Source organism: Perca fluviatilis, chromosome 20, assembly GCF_010015445.1.
Source record: "Perca fluviatilis chromosome 20, GENO_Pfluv_1.0, whole genome shotgun sequence".
Lineage (NCBI taxonomy): Eukaryota > Metazoa > Chordata > Actinopteri > Perciformes > Percidae > Perca > Perca fluviatilis.
The window spans coordinates 33,824,903-33,842,402 of NC_053131.1; the positions used below are offsets into that span (position 1 = coordinate 33,824,903).

Below are 17,500 nucleotides of genomic sequence, written 5' to 3' on the forward strand. Positions count from 1 at the left end.
TCACACACACTCACACACAGACACACACACACACACACACACACACACACACACACACACACCAGACACACTCACACACACAGACACACACACCTCCACACACACTCACACACAGACACACACACTCACACTCGGACACACTCACACACAGACACACACTCACACACACACACCACACACACACTCCGACACACACACACACAGACACACTCACACCGGTCCTGGCATTCCACACACACACACACACCCTCACGTTTCTGTTTCCTGGTTCACTGGACATCGCACTTCATTCCATTTTTCCACTGTCGCTCCCCTATGTCTGCTGGCTCCCCTCCCATCTATGGCTCCCTCACATCTATTGCTCCTCCCTCCGTCCCATCCCTCCTCCCCATCTGTGGCTCCTCCCATCTCTTACTTCCCCTCCCTCCCCCATCTCCCTCCCATCTCCCTCCATCTTGGCTCCTCCTCCCCCTCTCTTGGCTCCTCCTCCCTCCCGTCTGCTTCCCTCCCTCCCTTTCTGCCTCCTCCCCATCTCTTCCTCCCCATCTCGGCTCCCTCCCCCCATCTCTTGCTCCCTCTCCCTCCTGCTCTCCACTCCCCATCCTGTACCCCCTCCCGTCTGTAGGCCCCCCCCCATCTGTAGGCTCCTCCCTCCCCATCTCCTCCTCCATCTGTTACTCCCTCCCTCCATCTCTGCTCCCTCCTCCATCTCCCTCCTCCCTCTCCCTCCTCCCCGTCTGCCCCTCCCCGTCTCTTGGCTCCCTCCCCGTCTCTTGCCCCTCCCGTCTCTTGGCTCCTCCTCCCCGTCTTGGCTTTGCCTCCCTCCCGTCACTCAGCCCCTCCCTCCCCGTCTGGCTCTTCCCTCCCCGTCTGTGGCTCCTCCCTCCCCGTCTGTAGGCTCCCTCCTCTCCCCCTGTAGGCTCCTCCTCCCCGTCTGTAGGCCCCTCCTCCCCGTCTCTTGGCTCCCTCCCTCCCGTCTTCCGCCCCTCCTCCCCGTCTGTAGGCTCCTCCTCCCCATCTCGGCTCCTCCCTCCCCGTCTCTTGACTCCCTCCTCCCCGTCTTGGCTCCTCCTCTCTCCCCGTCTGTAGGCTCCTCCTCCCGTCTGTAGGCTCCTCCTCCCCGTCTGTTAGCCCCTCCTCCCCGTCTGTTGGCTCCTCCTCCCCGTCTCTTGGCTCCTCCTCCCCGTCTCTTGGCTCCTCCTCCCCGTCTGTAGGCTCCTCCTCCCCGTCTCTTGGCTCCTCCTCCCCGTCTCTTGGCTCCTCCTCCCCGTCTCTTGGCTCCTCCTCCCCGTCTCTTGGCTCCTCCCTTGGCTCCTCCTCCCCGTCTCTTGGCTCCTCCTCCCCGTCTGTTAGCCCCTCCTCCCCGTCTCTTGGCTCCTCCTCCCCGTCTCTTGGCTCCTCCCCCCGTCTCTTGGCTCCTCCTCCCCGTCTCTTGGCTCCTCCTCCCCGTCTCTTGGCTCCTCCTCCCCGTCTGTTGTGTTTCTCTGACTCGGCGTCTCCAGATCATGTTCAGCGTGGACCGGGTCCACATCATCCTGGACGAGATGATCCAGAGACAGGGGTGGTGGGGAACCCGCGAGCAGCGATCCTGGAGCGCCTTCGCCCGCCCGACAAGATGGCCGGCGAGCTGGAGTCCGCTCGCGGCCCGAGGGCGGCTATCGTCAGAGACAACGGAGACGCCACGGCCGGCCATCGGGGCCACCGGCGCCTTTAGCTGCTCGTATTTGGAGGGTTTTGGGGCGTTTTTCATTAAAAGAAATATGCAATTTCTCATGATTTGGGAGAATTATTTCCATATTTCTGTCTAAAACGTTGGAAACTTGTAATAAATATCCTGACCTGTTTTCTTAAAGTGCCCATATTATGAAAATAACTCTTTTTCTGGTGACTTGAGGTGTTATTTTGTGTCTCTGGTGCTTCCACACACATACACACTTTGAAAAACATCCATCCATGGTGTTCTGAGTGAGATCTGGTTTCTGAATGTGTCCTGCCTTCAGTCTCCTGGTGAGCTGTTCAAAATCGGCTCGGACTGTGACGTCACAGTCCGAAATGAGCTGGCTAACCGCAACCGTTAGCATGCTAGCTCGTTCTCAATAGCAAAGCACTGCTACAACACACACTAGTTCACCATAATCTCCAAAAAGAACTACTTCCATGTGCTCCCTGGTTTAGAAGAAGTCTCCCAGCTGATCCTGCCTTGTAACTGACCAAAGTTGGAGAAACAGCCTTTCTTTTACTGTCTCTAGAGTTAGCTAGCTGACATGATCTACATCTGAGCTACTGAGCATGTGCGAGTGCAATCAAAGATAGTACAGAAGAAGAAGATGAAAAGAGGTCTCACTCTGTAGCTAAAACAGAAACCAGGTGAAAAGAGGATCTGCAGCAGTGAGAGAGAGCTGTGCAGTACAACAACAATATGGTGTTTTTTGAAAATTAAACCATGTAAACCTATTCTGGTACAACCTTAAAATACAGTTATGAACCTGAAAATGAGCAGAATATGGGCGCTTTAAAGGGACACACCACCGTTTGGTGAAATAGTTCTTATCACGGTCTCCCCTGGCTGTAGAGAGGGGGGCCAACGCAAAGTTTGTCTCAGTGCAAGTAATTAGGTTGTTTTTTTGTCTTTTGATGGCTCACTTTTACCCACAACATGCTAACCGGCAACATACCTGTCAAGTTTTGGATTTGAAAATAAGGGAAATTTTCCGGCGCCCACCGCGAGCAGTCCCCCCCCCCCCCAACCAGGCTCCAGTGTCCCTTACATTTTAAGACAGGTGCACAAGAAAGCTAAAATCACCACTTGCTGCAGAATGCTGAAAACATTTACAATTTATAAACATTGCTTGTCTTTACATTTACATTTTATTTTCATTCCACACATTCTTTTCATTTCATATTGCTTTTCTTTTACAGTTTTTCTTTTCATTTCACATAACTTTTCTTTACTCTTTTAGTGAGTTATTGTACAAATGTGTTGCAGACTTTGCATTCTTTAAGACTGTTTTAGGAAGGAGTGTATTAGTGGGCGGGGCCAGAGCGGTTCATGTTACCTGAGAGTAGAGCGCAGACAGTTCTGTTGTCTAACGTCCTCCTATTCTCTGGAACAATCTTTCGTACCGTGCTAAACATCCTTTCTGAACTCTCATTGCTGTGGGGGATGCAGAGTAAAGCCTTCAGAAGTTTTGGCAGCGCACCGTCTCTGAACCGTTTGAATATAAAAGTCGTTTTCGTTCTCAAACAACCTGTTTGTCTCCTGACAGAGTGAACTGGACGTATCCTTTAACCGACCAATCACAGCTGCTCTCTGTCTGTTAGCCCCTCCTTTTTACTCCACTACACACACACACACACACACACACACACACACACACACACACACACACACACACACACACACAACACGCCTAATAGTAGGCAGTGACACTACGTTACCTGTAGTAGGCATAGATATATGCTGTAAGTAGGCAGTACTCACGTTACCTGTAGTAGGCATAGATATATATGCTGTAGTAGAGCAGTACTACGTTACCTGTAGTAGGCATAGATATATGCTGTAGTAGCGTCATTACCTACGTACCTGTAGTAGGCATAGATATATGCTGTAGTAGGCTGTACCACGTTACCTGTAAGTAGGCATAGATATATGCTGTAGTAGGCGGTTACTACGTACCTGTAGTAGGCATAGATATATGCTGTAGTAGGCAGTACACGATACCTGTAGTAGGCATAGATATATGCTGTAGTAGGCAGTTACTACATTACCTGTAGTAGGCATAGTATATATGCTGTAGTAGGCAGTACTACGTACCTGCATAGATATATGCTGTAGTAGGCAATATTACGTGCAGCATAGATATATGCTGTAGTAGGCTAAGTACTACGTACCTGTAGTAGGCAGTTACCTAACTTGCCTGTAGTAGAGCATGAATGTTATGCTGTAGTAGGCAGTTACTGCATTACCTGTAGTAGGCATAGATATATGCTGTAGTAGGCAGTACTACGAACCTGTAGTAGGCAGTACTACGTACCTGTAGTAGGCATAGATATATGCTGTAGTGGTAGGCAGTACTACGTACCTGTAGTAGGCATAGATATATGCTGTAGTAGGCAGTACTACGTACCTGTAGTAGGCATAGATATATGCTGTAGTAGGCAGTACTACGTACCTGTAGTAGGCAGTACTACGTACCTGTAGTAGGCTGCTGCAGGTGGCAGTTATCGCGAGGCTAGTACAGAGCTCAGATTGGGAATGTTTTTGTTGTTTTTTACTCCGCTCGGGCCCAGGGGTATTATTATTAATTTTTAATAACGCAGGTTAAAATACGGGAGATTTACGGGAAAATACTAATACGGGAGGACGGCGGGAAAGAAAGGTAAAATACGGGACTCTCCCGGCAGAAACGGGACACTTGACAGGTATGAACCGGCAACATACGCTAGTTTTTCAGTTTTTATGCTCCACACATCTGGAACAAACTCCCAGAAACCTGCAGGTCCGCTCCAACTCTGTTCTTTTAAATCTAAGCTAAAGACTTAGATCTTTTTGATGTTGCTTTTCTTTAAATAATCTATTTTATTAACTTTAATTCTTATACTGCACTGTAACTTTTATTCTTATACTGCACTATCAATTTTATTCTAGTCTTTTAATGTTTTTAATTTGTTTATTAATGTTTTTAAATTGTTTTCAATTGTTTTTAACTGCTCTTTAATGTTTTATGTAAAGCACTTTGAATTGCCCTGTTGCTGAAATCTGCTCTATAAATAAAGCTGCCTTGCCTAAGCTAACTAGCGGCGGCGCTGCCGGTGTTGCACCGGACTAAAACGATGCACGCACAAAATTAACGATAATTGTCGTTCTGAGACCATTTTCATCTAATAGAACGATAATGGTATAATAATGCAGGTACACCTTTTCAAAGATAAATACTTTTATTTCTAAGGAATATTTAACACCGGAGCTGGAAGACATTCTAAAATATCCTCAATATGAACAAAACAAATAAAATTTCCATTGAAAAATTATCGAGCTCATTTTTATTTATCATGAGACTAATTCATTTATTGCATATTGCGACAGGCCTATAAATAAACAACCTTTATTCCCAAAATATTCCAACTTAATTAACTGTAATATTCAATTTTGTGTCAAACTCGAGGCCCGCGGGCCCAAATCTGGCCCCTTTGGGTTTCAGTTTGGGTTCACGATACATTTTGGCCCTCCTAGTTGTGCGCCAAACCAAAAACACAGGAAAGTGTTTTTTAAACTGCAGTTACCCGACATTCAGAGCAGACATTTGGGCAGATTTGACGACTCTGAGACTCAGAAGTTCCCCCAGAAGAAGCAGAGAGAGTTTTCATATTCAGGCTGAGAAATGGGTTAAAAAAATATGCATCATTGTTTTGCTGGATTACCTAAATTCTCTGACTGGCTAAGGAACTCTTGTTGACTTGCGTAGGGCTTCATGTCAACAAAAATGCGACAAATGTCTGAGAAAGCCACAAAAATGAGGAAAAGAAAAAGCTACCAAAATGTTTTTTAAAAAGTGAAATCTAGACGCACCCCTAGCGGCAGCAAATGTAATTTGCAGCCAGGGTCAGTCTAGCAACTCTCAGTTGACTTGCGAGCTGGAAAAACCAAACTCTAGTCGGGCCAATCACATCATGTGTAGAGTCTGTGGGCGGGGCTTATGGCTGCTGCTGGTGAACAGAGGTCTTCTGGAAGACTTGGAGTTCAGCTTTTCTTTGAGAAAAGAACAAAGAACGGCTCTGAAGTCATTCTTAAAAAAGGAAGATGTGTTCGGTGAGTTTAAAGTGTAATCTATCAGCTAGCGTTGCTCTGATTGGTTGTAGCGCTATCCTATTGGTGCAGAGGGAATTTGAAAGACAACAGTTTATCCCGCCCCTCGGATTGAGCCCTGACCAATGGGGAGTTCCCCCAGACCTCAACATCTGGATGTGGGGCTGATGCTCGTCAGGCTAACATGTGGTAACAAAATCACATCAATAAACTCTCCATGTCTGGCCCTCGGGGGGATTCTCTTTTTCCAGTGTGGCCTTCTGGGAAAATGAGTTGACCCCCCCCCCCCTGTTCTAAATGAAGGCTTAAGTTGCATGTGTTTGGCGCAGGATTTAAGGCTCCTCCTCCAAGAAAATGTGATGTTTTTCAATAAAAAAAACTTGCAATTTCACCTCATTTTGGAGCATATTATATTCATTTCTGTGTCTGAAACGTTTGCTCAAAAATACCAAAAACAAAGACCACAAGGACTCAGACGTTACTTCATACTTTGCAAACATTTTAATGATTATTTTTTTGGAGCATACACATTTGAAAATATCTGTTTACCTCAAACTGCAACTTGAGTTAAATAAATGTTTATAATAATATACAAAGAAAATACAAGAGGGAGAGCAGAGCTTTTTCTCTTCAGATGTGCCTCGCGCACACAACCAGTGTTACTTCTTTTTCTTTTTCTTTTTTGTCTCTATAGCTTCATCGTTAAAAGTAAAAGAACACCAAATGCACTCTGACCTTTAAACCTCTACAGCCGGTCAGAAACAACCGCAAAAAACTGTCGCACACACACACACACACACGGAAACAGAAAGCGAAAAATAAAAATTAAGAACAAAAGAAGAAGGGAGGAGGGGGAAAAAGAAGCATGATTGTTTGAAGGAAGAGGAACTGAAAACAGAAGCTACGAGTCAAACCAGGCACTAAACTGAGGACAGACGAAGAGGAGGAAGAAGGTCCGCACACGCGCACACACACACACACACACACAATGCACACTCACACACGATACACACTCGCGCACACACACACACACACACTCAGCACTATAGGTGAGGAAAAGGATGAAGATAAAGGAGCCAAAGGAAGGAGGCAAGGGGTTAAGGATGTGAGCTTTTCTTTCGTTTTATTCTGCAACATAATTCCTCCTCCGCCCCTCCAGCAGTCAGTCAGTCGGTCGGTCAGGTGGTCAGTCGGCTGGCTCCGATTGGCCGTCTGATCTGTCAGTCACGGCGGGCGGCGGGCGAGCGAGTCGGGCTTGAGGAGCATGCTCAGTGAGGCGCAGGGCGGAGGTCAGTTGAGGTGGAAGCCTTTCTCCATGGTGGCGGCGAGCAGACGCTCTCGCATGATGTCCTCCGAGGAATACTCGGGGAGCTTCAGGTAGTGGACGCACGTGTTGACAGACGGGTAGCTGGAGTCTGTGGCGTCCACCTACACACAGAGACACACACAGAGACACACACACACACACACACACACACACACACACACACACACACACACACACACAGAGAGCCACACACACACACACACACACACACAGAGGCCACACACACACAGAGACACACACACACACACAGAGAGACACACACACACAACGGAGACACCACACACACACACACACACACACACAGAGACGCACACACACACACACACACACACACACACACACACAGAGACACACACACACACACACACACACAGAGGCACACACAGAGACACACACACACACACACACACACACACACACACACACAGAGAAACACACACACACACACACACACAGCACACACACACACGCACACACACACACACACACAGACACACACAGACACACACAGACACACACACACACACACAAACAGAAGAGAGACAGACAGACAGACAGACAGACAGCACACACACACACACACACACACAGAGACACACACACACACACACAGAGAGACACACACAGAGACACACACACACAGAAACAGAGAGACAGACACACACAGAGGAGACACACACACACACCAGAGAACCGGGGAGACGCACACACACACAGAGGACACACGGAGAACCGAGAGAGAGACACACACACACACAGAGAAGAAAGACACACACACAGAAACAGAGAGACAGAGACACAACACACAGAGACACACACACAGAGAGAGACACACACACACACACACACACACACACACACACACACACACACAAGAACCCGAGAGACACACACACACACACACACACAGAGACACACACAGAAAGAGAGAGACACAAAGAGACACACACACAGAGACACACACACACACACACAGAGACACACACACACACAGGTTAACCCTTTGAAATCAATAATTAACAGGTCTGCAACTTGTCGATTAATGTGTGGATTATTTTCTGGATGAATGGATGAGTTGTGTGGCTGAGAGCCAATCAGAGAGCGAGCTTACCTTCCTGACGATGGTGAGGCGGGGGTGCAGGTTGGCGAGGCCGCCAGGCGGCAGCGTGGAGCAGCCGGTGGTGAACTGAAGGAACGCCTTCCTCTCGTCAGACGGACACGCCGCACAAACACCCTGGCCGGCGCGTGAACCGGGACTGGAGGAACACGCAGAGTCATGTTACATACACACTCGCTTGAGGTTATGTTACATCACACATACAGCTGTGTCATGTTACATCCACACACCTGCAGCTGAGTCATGTTACATCCACACACTGCGGCTGGGTCATGTTACATCATCACCACGGGAGGTCATGTTACATCACACACACTGAGGTCATGTTACATCACCCACCGCGGCTGAGTCATGTTACATCACACACCTACGCGCTGAGTCATGTTACATCACGCACACACCGCGGCTGGGTCATGTTACATCCACACCACACGCTTGAGGTCATGTTACATCACACACGCGCATGCTGGATCATGTTACATCACCACCTGCCGCTGGGTCATGTTACATCACACCACAGCTGGTCATGTTACATCACACCTACCATGCTGGAGTCATGTTACATCACCCCACGTGCTGGGTCATGTTACATCACACACCTACGGCTGTGTCATGTTACATCACACCTACGCAGCTGAGGTCATGTTACTCACACACCCGTGAGTCTATTACTCCTGCACGCTGAGTCATGTTACATCACACACCACGCAGCTGGGCATGTTACATCACACCCACGCTGCGGCATGTTACTCACACACTAGCGGTAGTCATGTTACATCCCACCACAGCGCTGGATGTTACATCACACACCGCGGCTGAGTCATGTTACATACCTACGCTCAGGTCATGTTATCACCTTCAGGTCATGTTACATCCCTACCTGCGCTGCTTCAGGTCATGTTACATCACCACAGCCTGAGCATGTTCTCACCCCGATAGTTTTACTCACCCGCCGCTGGGTCATGTTACATCACCACGCATCGTCATATTACATCACTAGGCTGATCATGTTACATCACACACACTGTACATTGGGTCATGTTACATCACACACCATCTGAGTCATGTTACATCACACCACGGCTGGGTCATGTTACATCACCTGCGGCTGAATGTTTATACACACGCATGCTGACATGTTACATCCACACACCTGGCGCTGGTCATGTTCACATCACCTACGGCGTGAGTCGTAATTACATCTACACACGCTGGTCGTATTTACATCCACACCTACGCATGCTGAGTCATGTTACATCACACACCCGCTGAGTCATGTTACATCACACACACGCGCTGGTCATGTTGCATCACCACCACGGCTGAGTCATGTTACATCACACTGACAGCGGCTGAGTCATGTTACATCACACACACGCGGCTGAGTCATGTTACATCACACACACGCAGCTGAGTCGTATGTTAGCATCACACCACGCACGCTGAGGTCATGTTACATCACACTACGCATCTGAGTCTTTACATACACAGCGCTGAGTCATGTTACATCACCTACGCGACTTGAGTCATGACACACACACCGCTGCTGAGTCATGTTACATCCACTACGCGCTGGATCATGTTACATCCACACACGCTGTGTCATGTTACATACACACACACCTGCGGCTGAGTCATGTTACATCACACACACCACGGCTTGAGGTCATGTTACATCACACACCACGCTGGGTCATGTTACATCAACACTGCCGCTGAGGTCATGTTACATCCACACACCGCAGCTGGGTCATGTTACATCACACACACGCTGAGTCATGTTACATCACACACACACGCTGAGTCATGTTACATCACACACACGCTGAGTCATGTTACATCTCACACACCGCGGCTGAGTCATGTTACATCTCACACACACCGCTGAGTCATGTTACATCACACACCTACGCTGAGTCATGTTACATCTCACACCCGCGTGAGGTCATGTTACATCAACACATCGCGGCTGAGTCATGTTACATCACACACATACGGCTGAGTCATGTTACATCTCACCTACCAGCTGAGTCATGTTACATCTCACATACCGCTGAGTCATGTTACATCTCACACAGCGGCTGAGTCATGTTACATCTCACACACCGGCTGAGTCATGTTACATCACCACGCTGAGTCATGTTACATCACACTACCTGCTGATCATGTTAACACACACACTGAGTCATGTTACATCACACCTACGCTGTGTTACATCTCACACCGGAATGTTACATCACCACACGCTGAGTCATGTTACATCACACACACACGCGCTGAGTCATGTTACATCACACACACACACGCTGAGTCATGTTACATCACACACACCGCTGAGTCATGTTACATCACACACACACGCTGAGTCATGTTATCACACACACACCGCGGCTGAGTCATGTTACATCACACCCACACGCTGGTATGTTACATCTCACACGCGGCTGAGTCATGTTACATCACACACACGCATTGAGTCTATTTACATCACTACGCGTGGGTCATGTTACATCACACACATACGCTGAGTCATGTTACATCACACACATACGCTGAGTCATGTTACATCTCACACACGCGCTGAGTCATGTTACATCTCACACACGCGCTGAGTCATGTTACATCTCACACACGCTGAGTCATGTTACATCTCACACACGCTGAGTCATGTTACATCACACACGCGCTGAGTCATGTTACATCACACACACGCATGCTGAGTCATGTTACATCACACACACGCTGAGTCATGTTACATCACACACACGCTGAGTCATGTTACATCTCACACACACGCTGAGTCATGTTACATCACACACACGCGCTGAGTCATGTTACATCACACACACCACGCTGAGTCATGTTACATCCACACTGCCGCTGAGTCATGTTACATCACACACACGCATGCTGAGTCATGTTACATCACACACACACGCGCTGAGTCATGTTACATCACACACAGAGTCATGTTAACTACCGCTGAGTCATGTTACATCTCACACCGCTGAGTCATGTTACATCACAAACACCGCTGAGTCATGTTACATCACACACGCGCTGAGTCATGTTACATCACACACACGCGCTGAGACATGTTACATCACACACACACGCTGAGTCATGTTACATCACACACATGCTGAGTCATGTTACATCACACACATACGCTGAGTCATGTTACATCTCACACACTGAGTCATGTTACATCACACACACGCTGAGTCATGTTACATCTCACACACGCTGAGTCATGTTACATCTCACACACGCTGAGTCATGTTACATCTTACCACCGCTGAGTCATGTTACATCACACACACGCTGAGTCATGTTACATCTCACACACGCGCTGAGTCATGTTACATCTCACACACGCGCTGAGTCATGTTACATCACACACACGCGCTGGGTCATGTTACATCACACACACGCTGAGTCATGTTACATCTCACACACGCTGAGTCATGTTACATCACACACACACGCTGAGTCATGTTACATCACACACATACGCTGAGTCATTTTACATCTCACACACACGCTGAGTCATGTTACATCACACACACACGCTGAGTCATGTTACATCACACACACGCTGAGTCATGTTACATCACACACACGCTGAGTCATGTTACATCACACACATGCTGAGACATGTTACATAACACACACGCTGAGTCATGTTACATCACACACATGCTGAGTCATGTTACATCACACACATACGCTGAGTCATGTTACATCACACACACACGCTGAGTCATGTTACATCACACACACACACACACGCTGAGTCATGTTACATCACACACACGCTGAGTCATGTTACATCACACACACGCTGAGTCATGTTACATCACACACACACACACCCGCTGAGTCATGTTACATCACACACACACTTAGTCATGTTACATCACACACACACGCTGAGTCATGTTACATCACACACATGCTGAGTCATGTTACATCACACACACACACACTGAGTGACAGCACATTTCTGTCTGTCTGCGGACGCACCTGTCTCTGGTGTAACCCAGCTTTGGTTCTGTGTAGTTGATGATGTCATCAGCAGTCCAGGACGGTGATTGGTTGCCGCAGAGGATCATCTGAACCTCCTTATGGCTGAAAGAGCTCAACTTCTCCATCGGAAACACTCGGTTAAAACCCTCTGAGCAGGAGGAGAAGAGAGGAAACAAGTGAGGAGGAGAGGAAACAAGGGAGGAGGAAACGAAAGGAGGAACAACAAGGGAGGAGGAAACGAGAGGAGGAACAACAAGGGAAGAGGAATCGAGAAGTATTTTGTCAGTTCATGTAAATTAAAAGTAAACCGTTGAAGCTGTCTCAAATAAAATATTAACTGAATTTGTCATTAAAACTTTGTGTGTGTCTGTACATCTGTCTGTGTGTGTGTATATGTCTGTCTGTGTGTGTGTATGTATACAGGTCTGTGTGTTTGTGTGTGTGTACATGTCTGTCTGTGTGTGTGTGTATACGTGTGTATGTATACATGTCTACGTGTGTGTGTGTACATGTCTGTGTGTGTGTGTGTGTGTGTGTCTGTGTGTGTGTGTATGTCTCTGTCTGTCTGTGTGTGTGTGTACATGTCTGTGTGTGTGTGTGTGTATGTGTGTGTGTGTGTGTGTGTGTGTGTGTGTGTGTGTGTGTGTGTGTGTGTGTGTGTGTGTGTGTGTGTACCTCTGAAGGCCTCCATCTGTTTCTGGATGCCGGTGTGCATACAGAAGTCAAACATCAGCTCAACGTACTCCTCCGCATTCTCCATCGTCACCATCTAGACCCACAAGAGAGAGAGAGAGAGAGAGAGAGACACAGAGAGAGAGACACAAAGAGAGAGACACAAAGAGAGACATAGAGAGAGACATAGAGAGAGAGAGAGAGAGAGACACAGACAGAGAGAGACACACACAGAGAGAGAGAGAGACACAGAGAGAGAGACACAAAGAGAGAGACACAGAGAGAGAGACACAAAGAGAGAGACACAGAGAGAGAGACACAAAGAGAGACATAGAGAGAGACACAGACAGAGAGAGACACACAGAGAGAGAGAGAGAGACACAGAGAGAGAGACACAGAGAGAGACACAAAGAAGAAAAAAACAGAGAGAGAGAAACAAGAGAAAACAAAAGAAAGAACAGAGAGACAAGAAGAGAGACACAGACAGAGAGAGACACACAGAGAGAGAGAGAGAGAGAGACACAGAGAGAGACACAGAGAGAGAGACACAAAGAGAGAGACACAAAGAGAGAGACACAAAGAGAGACATAGAGAGAGAGACACAAAGAGAGAGACATAGAGAGAGAGACACAGACAGAGAGAGACACACAGAGAGAGAGAGAGAGAGACACACACAGAGAGAGAGAGAGAGACACAGAGAGAGAGACACAGAGAGAGAGACGTACATTACAACTGACCCTGCGTGAGAAACTGAATATTCAGACATGGTTTTAGGTTTTTGAGCGCTGTGTAGTCGGCGTCCAGATGTTCAGAGATCAAACAGCTGGTGTCTGGGGGTGGTTACCTCGTCGTCTCCGTTTGGTTTCAGATCCACAGCCGAGAAACCGTGAACCTTAGAGGACGGGCAGAACTGGAAGTTCAACCTGGAGACCACAAAACCAGACCATGAGCTAACTGGACACAAGAGCCTGTCTGTCTGTCACTCTGTCTGTCTCTCTGTAGACAGATGTTGTCTTCACGTTACCGTGGAGACCTGAAGTCTCCGATGTGTGTGACATTAAGCAGGGTTGAACAACAGGGTCCGATGATTTGATCTGCATGTGCTGTTGGCAAGTGACAAAAACTAGGTGGGCCTAAATTTATTGTGAACCTAAATTGAAATGCGGGCCGGAAAACAACCTGCAAGAGGCCCGATTTGGCCCTCGGGCCTCGAGTTTGACACACGTAGGGCTGGGTATTGTTCAAAAATGTTGGATACCGGTACCGATACCGTGATGTCAATACTAGTTCCTAAACTATCCTTTTTTTGATACCAATTTTAACGTTAGACAGCCAATCACCAGCATTATTAGATCTGGATAGAAGCATGCTGCGTGCTGATTGGCTCATTGTCGCGGATGAGATTTATTCCTATTGGTATTGAATGAGGAGACATTTTTCGATACTCAATACTTTAGAGGCAATTCGGTCGGTGACTAAAAAGTGTTGAATTCGGTACCCAGCCCTAGACAAAGCAGGGGTCTTAAACGTTTTATAAGCCAAGGACCCCTTAACTGAAAGAGAGACAGATCAGGGACCCCCTACTATACTACTACTACTACTACTACTACTACTACTACTACTACTACTACTACATATGTTGTATAAAATGAAGTTGCATATTAATCTGGTCCTACAATAACTTTCAGGGCAGCCTAAAGCCTTTATAGATACCCGTTTTGCATAGAATACCAAGCTATTCAAATAGCCTGATACTTGTTGGCTTGATTTTATAAATCATGTTTTAATGTTAACCCTTAAATGAACACGCCGACTTATTGGGAATTTAGCTTATTCACAGTAACCCCCAGAGTTAGACTAGTCCATACATACCCTTCTCATCTCCGTGCGTGCTGTAACGCTGTCTGACGGCTCCAGTGACATCAGCCCATCACAGATCCTGCAGGTAACTGGTTCCAGTAATCCTACTGCTCCCAATAAGTGACAAAATAACACCAACATGTTCCTATTTACATGTTGTGATTTGTAGAGCCAACGCAAAATGAAACACAGCCATCTTCTAACAGTAAACAAACCGGGAACTATATTCTCAGGCGGAAGAATATAGTGCTTGGGCGGAGTGATATGCTCGCAGCAATTCTGTCTGAGAATATAGTTCCCGGTTTGTTTAGGGTTAGAAGACGGCTGTGTCTCATGTTACGTTGGTTTTTGTACACGCTGTGACTCTACAAATGACATGTATCAATACAAATCAATGTAAATAGGAACATCTTGGTTTTATTTTGTCACTTTTGTCACTTATTCGGAGCAGTAGGCTAGTTGGAACCAGTTACCTGCAGGATCTGTGCTAGGCTAAGCTAATGCTGGAGCCGTCAGACAGCGTTACAGCACGCACTGAGATGAGAAGGGTATGTATGGACTTGTCTAACTCTGGGGGTTACGGTGAATAAGACAAAGTCCCAATAAGTTGGAGTGTTCCTTTAAATGTGAAACAGTCACTCCTTTGGGATGAACTGTATCTGTGGATATTTGCTAATAATATGTTGGAATCATGTTAAGACTTTAATTTTTGACCAAAAATTAATAATTTGGTGGCCCCACTGGAGTGACTGTGAGGACCCCCTGGGGGTCCCGGACCCCCCTGTTGAAGATCCCTGCTGTAAAGTGATGTACGGTACTGTGGTGAAGTGATAAAAGGCGCCCTAAGGCGTTGTAGAGTGCGTTTTACCCGAGGTCATCGATGCTGAGTGGCGGTCCAGAGCCCAGCGGGTTCCTCAGCATCAGGTCCTGCAGTCTGGTGTTCTTCTCATCTTCAGATAAACTCTTACTGGACAGAATCTGCCTCCTCTTCACCGACAGATCCTTCACTTCCTTCAGGAAACTCGCCCTGCACCAACAAGAGAGGAGAGGAGGGAGGAGGGGGTAACAGTAGAGGGAGTCAGAAACACACGACTTCCACGGTTCCGTTGCAAATATTTCATTACGAAGCTTCATTTGAAAAATATCAAGCTACAAAATTGTATTTGCCGTCTCCTCTATTTCTTCAACGAGTGAATGTGTGAAGCCAGGCAGGTACACACACACACACACACACACACACACACACACTCTCTGGAAAGATATTAATCAATACACGCACACACAGTGACACCCACACACACACACTCTCTGGAAAGATATTAATCAATACACGCACACACAGTGACACACACACACACTCTCTGGAAAGATATTAATCAATACCGCACACACACACACACACACACACACACACACACACACACACACACACACACACACACACACACACACACACACACACACACACACACACTCTGGAAAGATATTAATCAATACACGCACACACAGTGACACACACACACACACACACACACACAGTGACACACACACACAAGAAAGATATTAATCAATACACACACACACACACACACAAACTCTCACTCACACACACACACATTAATTAATCAATACACACATACACAGGGACACCTACACACACACACACACACACACACTCTCTGGAAAGATATTAAATCAGCCACACACACACACACACACACACACACACACACACACACACACACACTCTCTCTCACACACACACACAAACTCTCACTCACACACACACACATTAATTAATCAATACACACATACACAGGGACACCCACACACACACACACACTCACACTCACACACACACACACACACACAGACGAAAGATATTAATTAATCAACCACCTGTGTCTGTGTTTCTGTGCGTTTCTGTGTGTGTCTGTGCGTGTCTGTGTGTGTTTGTGCGTTTCTGTGTGTGTCTGTGTGTTTCTGTGTGTGTCTGTGTCTGTGTGTGTTTGTGTGTGTCTGTGTGTGTCTGTGTGTTTCTGTGTGTGTCTGTGTGTTTCTGTGTGTGTCTGTGTGTGTTTCTGTGAGTGTCTGTGTGTCTGTGTGTGTGTTTGTGCGTTTCTGTGTGTGTTTGTGCGTTTCTGTGTGTGTCTGTGTGTGTTTCTGTGAGTGTCTGTGTGTGTCTGTGTGTGTGTTTGTGCGTTTCTGTGTGTGTTTGTGTGTTTCTGGTGCTGCTGTGTGTCTGTGTGTGTTTCTAGTGCTGCTGTGTGTCTGTGTGTGTTTCTGTGCGTTTCTGTGTGTGTTTGTGTGTTTCTGTGTGTGTCTGTGCGTTTCTGTGTGTGTCTGTGTGTGTTTCTGTGAGTGTCTGTGTGTGTTTCTGTGTGTCTGTGTGTGTCTGTGTGTGTTTCTGTGTGTGTCTGTGTGTGTCTGTGTGTGTCTGTGTGTCTGTGTGTGTTTCTGTGTGTGTCTGTGTGTGTCTGTGTGTGTTTCTGTGTGTGTTTCTGTGTGTGTTTCTGTGTGTGTCTGTGTGTGTTTCTGTGTGTGTCTGTGTGTGTCTGTGTGTGTTTCTGTGTGTGTCTGTGTGTGTCTGTGTGTGTTTCTGTGCGTTTCTGTGTGTGTTTCTGTGTGTGTCTGTGTGTGTCTGTGTGTGTCTGTGTGTGTCTGTGTGTGTCTGTGTGTGTCTGTGTGT

At 47.1% G+C, this 17,500-nt stretch overlaps 2 protein-coding genes across 2 annotated transcripts in view; one reads left to right on the top strand and one right to left on the bottom strand.

The window, feature by feature from the left end:
• The window catches only part of ap4s1 (adaptor related protein complex 4 subunit sigma 1), an 11,740-nt gene extending 4,659 nt beyond the window's left edge, over positions 1–7,081 (top strand). Inside the window, exons 6-7 of the mRNA XM_039785455.1 lie at positions 1,503–1,731; positions 6,966–7,081. Coding sequence (XP_039641389.1) covers positions 1,503–1,731; positions 6,966–7,081 — 345 coding nt within the window. The remainder of the gene's footprint in view (positions 1–1,502; positions 1,732–6,965) is intronic.
• The window catches only part of hectd1 (HECT domain containing 1), a 72,837-nt gene continuing 61,621 nt past the window's right edge, over positions 6,285–17,500 (bottom strand). Inside the window, exons 37-42 of the mRNA XM_039785456.1 lie at positions 15,680–15,838; positions 13,796–13,874; positions 12,955–13,048; positions 12,277–12,427; positions 8,245–8,389; positions 6,285–7,234 (exon numbers count right to left, since the gene is read on the bottom strand). Coding sequence (XP_039641390.1) covers positions 7,097–7,234; positions 8,245–8,389; positions 12,277–12,427; positions 12,955–13,048; positions 13,796–13,874; positions 15,680–15,838 — 766 coding nt within the window. The 3' untranslated portion in view covers positions 6,285–7,096. The remainder of the gene's footprint in view (positions 7,235–8,244; positions 8,390–12,276; positions 12,428–12,954; positions 13,049–13,795; positions 13,875–15,679; positions 15,839–17,500) is intronic.